The 1,843-nt window shown below is 43.3% G+C and overlaps 1 protein-coding gene across 1 annotated transcript; it reads right to left on the bottom strand.

The window, feature by feature from the left end:
- Window positions 1-425: 425 nt before the first annotated feature.
- LOC120579913 (zinc finger protein GIS2-like) lies at window positions 426-1,367 on the bottom strand. Its single transcript, XM_039832674.1, has 2 exons — window positions 977-1,367; window positions 426-460 (listed from the first exon to the last, which is right to left on the bottom strand). Exons 1-2 carry the CDS (start codon window positions 1,365-1,367, stop codon window positions 426-428), a joined length of 426 nt encoding a protein of 141 aa, XP_039688608.1.
- Window positions 1,368-1,843: the final 476 nt, after the last annotated feature.

Raw genomic sequence — 1,843 nt, 5'->3', positions numbered from 1 at the left:
GTCACACCGAAAGGCATAACTTTATATTCTAAGTGATCATACCGCGTTCTGAAAGCTGTCTTCTGCATATCTTCATCTTTCACTTTAATCTGGTGATAACCTGACCTCAAATCAATTTTGCTGAAAACACGTGCACCCACTAACTGATCCATCAAATCATCAATTCTCGGAAGTGGATACCTATTCTTGATAGTAACTTTGTTCAACTGACGATAGTCAATACACAATCTCATACTACCATCTTTCTTCTTTACTAACAAAACCGGCGCTCCCCAAGGTGAAACACTTGGTCTAACAAACTTCTTCTCAAGCAAATCTTCTAACTGTTTCTTCAACTCAGCTAACTCGGAAGCAGACATACGATAAGGTGCCATCGACACCGGCTTCGTTCCAGGAACAAGATCAATAGAAAACTCGACTTCCCTCTATGGAGGCATATCAGGAATTTCATCTGGAAAAACTTCAGGAAAGTCGCATACCACTTGTAACTTATCAATTACCGCTTGATTCTCAATAGATAAAGAAGCCATCAAAGAATACATCAAAATACCATCTCGTTCCAGTTGCTTCAGCTGCTTAGTAGATAAGAACTCTGCACCACTTTCCTCTTCGACGGAAGAGAAATACACTCACTTGTTAAAACAATTGATATGAACATGGTTGTACTCTAACCAATTCATACCCAGAATCACATCCATACCGCTCAAAGGTAGACAAACTAAATCCATTTCAAAATCACGACCAAACGTAGACAAAGGACATCTCAAACATACGAGAGAAGTAGTCACCGAACCCTTAGCTGGAGTTTCGACAACCATCTCTCCATTCATATTAGACAAATCAAGACCCAAAGCAGAAACACAATCGAAAGCAATAAAACAATGCGTAGCACCAGTATCAATAATAGCAACTAAAGAAGTATTAATAATATAGCAAGTACCTCTGATCAAACGATCCTCATTCTCTGTCTGAGTACCAGCCAGAGCAAAAAATCGACCTGTAGTAGGCGCCCTCTTAGGCTGCTTGCATCGGAAACCAATATGACCCTCTTCTTTGCAGTTGAAACACGCGATATCACCATGCTTGCATTCAGCTAATGTGTGACCCTTCTTGCCACACCGGAAACATTTCTTTACCTCCTCAGGACAAACATTGCTCTTGTGGCCTTTCTCGCCACAATTGAAATAGGTAATCTCAGCAGGAACATCCTTCTTCTTAGGCCGTCTCTCCTCGACCATTCTCTGTTTGCCCTTATCAGCAGGGGCACTATATGGCTTAGGGCGACTATGTTGGCCCTTAGTCTTCCGCTCATTAACAACCTTGTAATGAGCTCTGGTGTCCTCCTCGTAGATTCTGCAGCTGTTCATTAAATCTAGAAAAACTCGGATCAATTGGTATCTGATCGCCCTCTTAATGTCGGGCCTCACACCATTCTCGAACTTGATGCATTTCGAGAACTCAGCAGTCTCAACAGTATAATGTGGATAGAACTTTGCCAACTCCACGAACATGGCAGCATACTCGGTCACAGATCAAGGAACTCGATCTCTTTCTTCCCGCGAACATCTTCCGAAAAGTATCTTCTCAGGAACTCCCTCCTGAACACAGCCCAAGTCACAGCAGCACCGTCTTGCTCTAGGTTAGGCAGAAGGCTAACCCACCAATCATCAGCTTCCTCAGCTAGCTGATGCGTACCGAATCGCACTTTCTGGACCTCAGTGCACTGCATCACACGGAAAATCCTCTCAATCTCCTTAAGCCACGTCTGGGCTCCATCAGGGTCATATCTTCCTTTGAAGGTTGGAGGATGATTCCTCATGAACGTTTCCAACATCCTAGTCTC

Source organism: Medicago truncatula, chromosome 4 (assembly GCF_003473485.1).
Source record: "Medicago truncatula cultivar Jemalong A17 chromosome 4, MtrunA17r5.0-ANR, whole genome shotgun sequence".
NCBI classification, from domain to species: domain Eukaryota; kingdom Viridiplantae; phylum Streptophyta; class Magnoliopsida; order Fabales; family Fabaceae; genus Medicago; species Medicago truncatula.
This window is presented reverse-complemented; position numbering and strand designations above follow the sequence as displayed.

What these genes read in the sequence shown, in the direction of transcription:
- LOC120579913 (XM_039832674.1), bottom strand. Translation starts at nt 1,367, where the DNA reads ATGAACAGCTGCAGAATCTACGAGGAGGACACCAGAGCTCATTACAAG. An exon ending in TCGATTTTTTGCTCTGGCTG is followed by an intron (nt 461 to 976) that starts GTACTCAGACAG and finishes ACTTTCCTGAAG; the next exon opens with TTTTTCCAGATGAAATTCCT.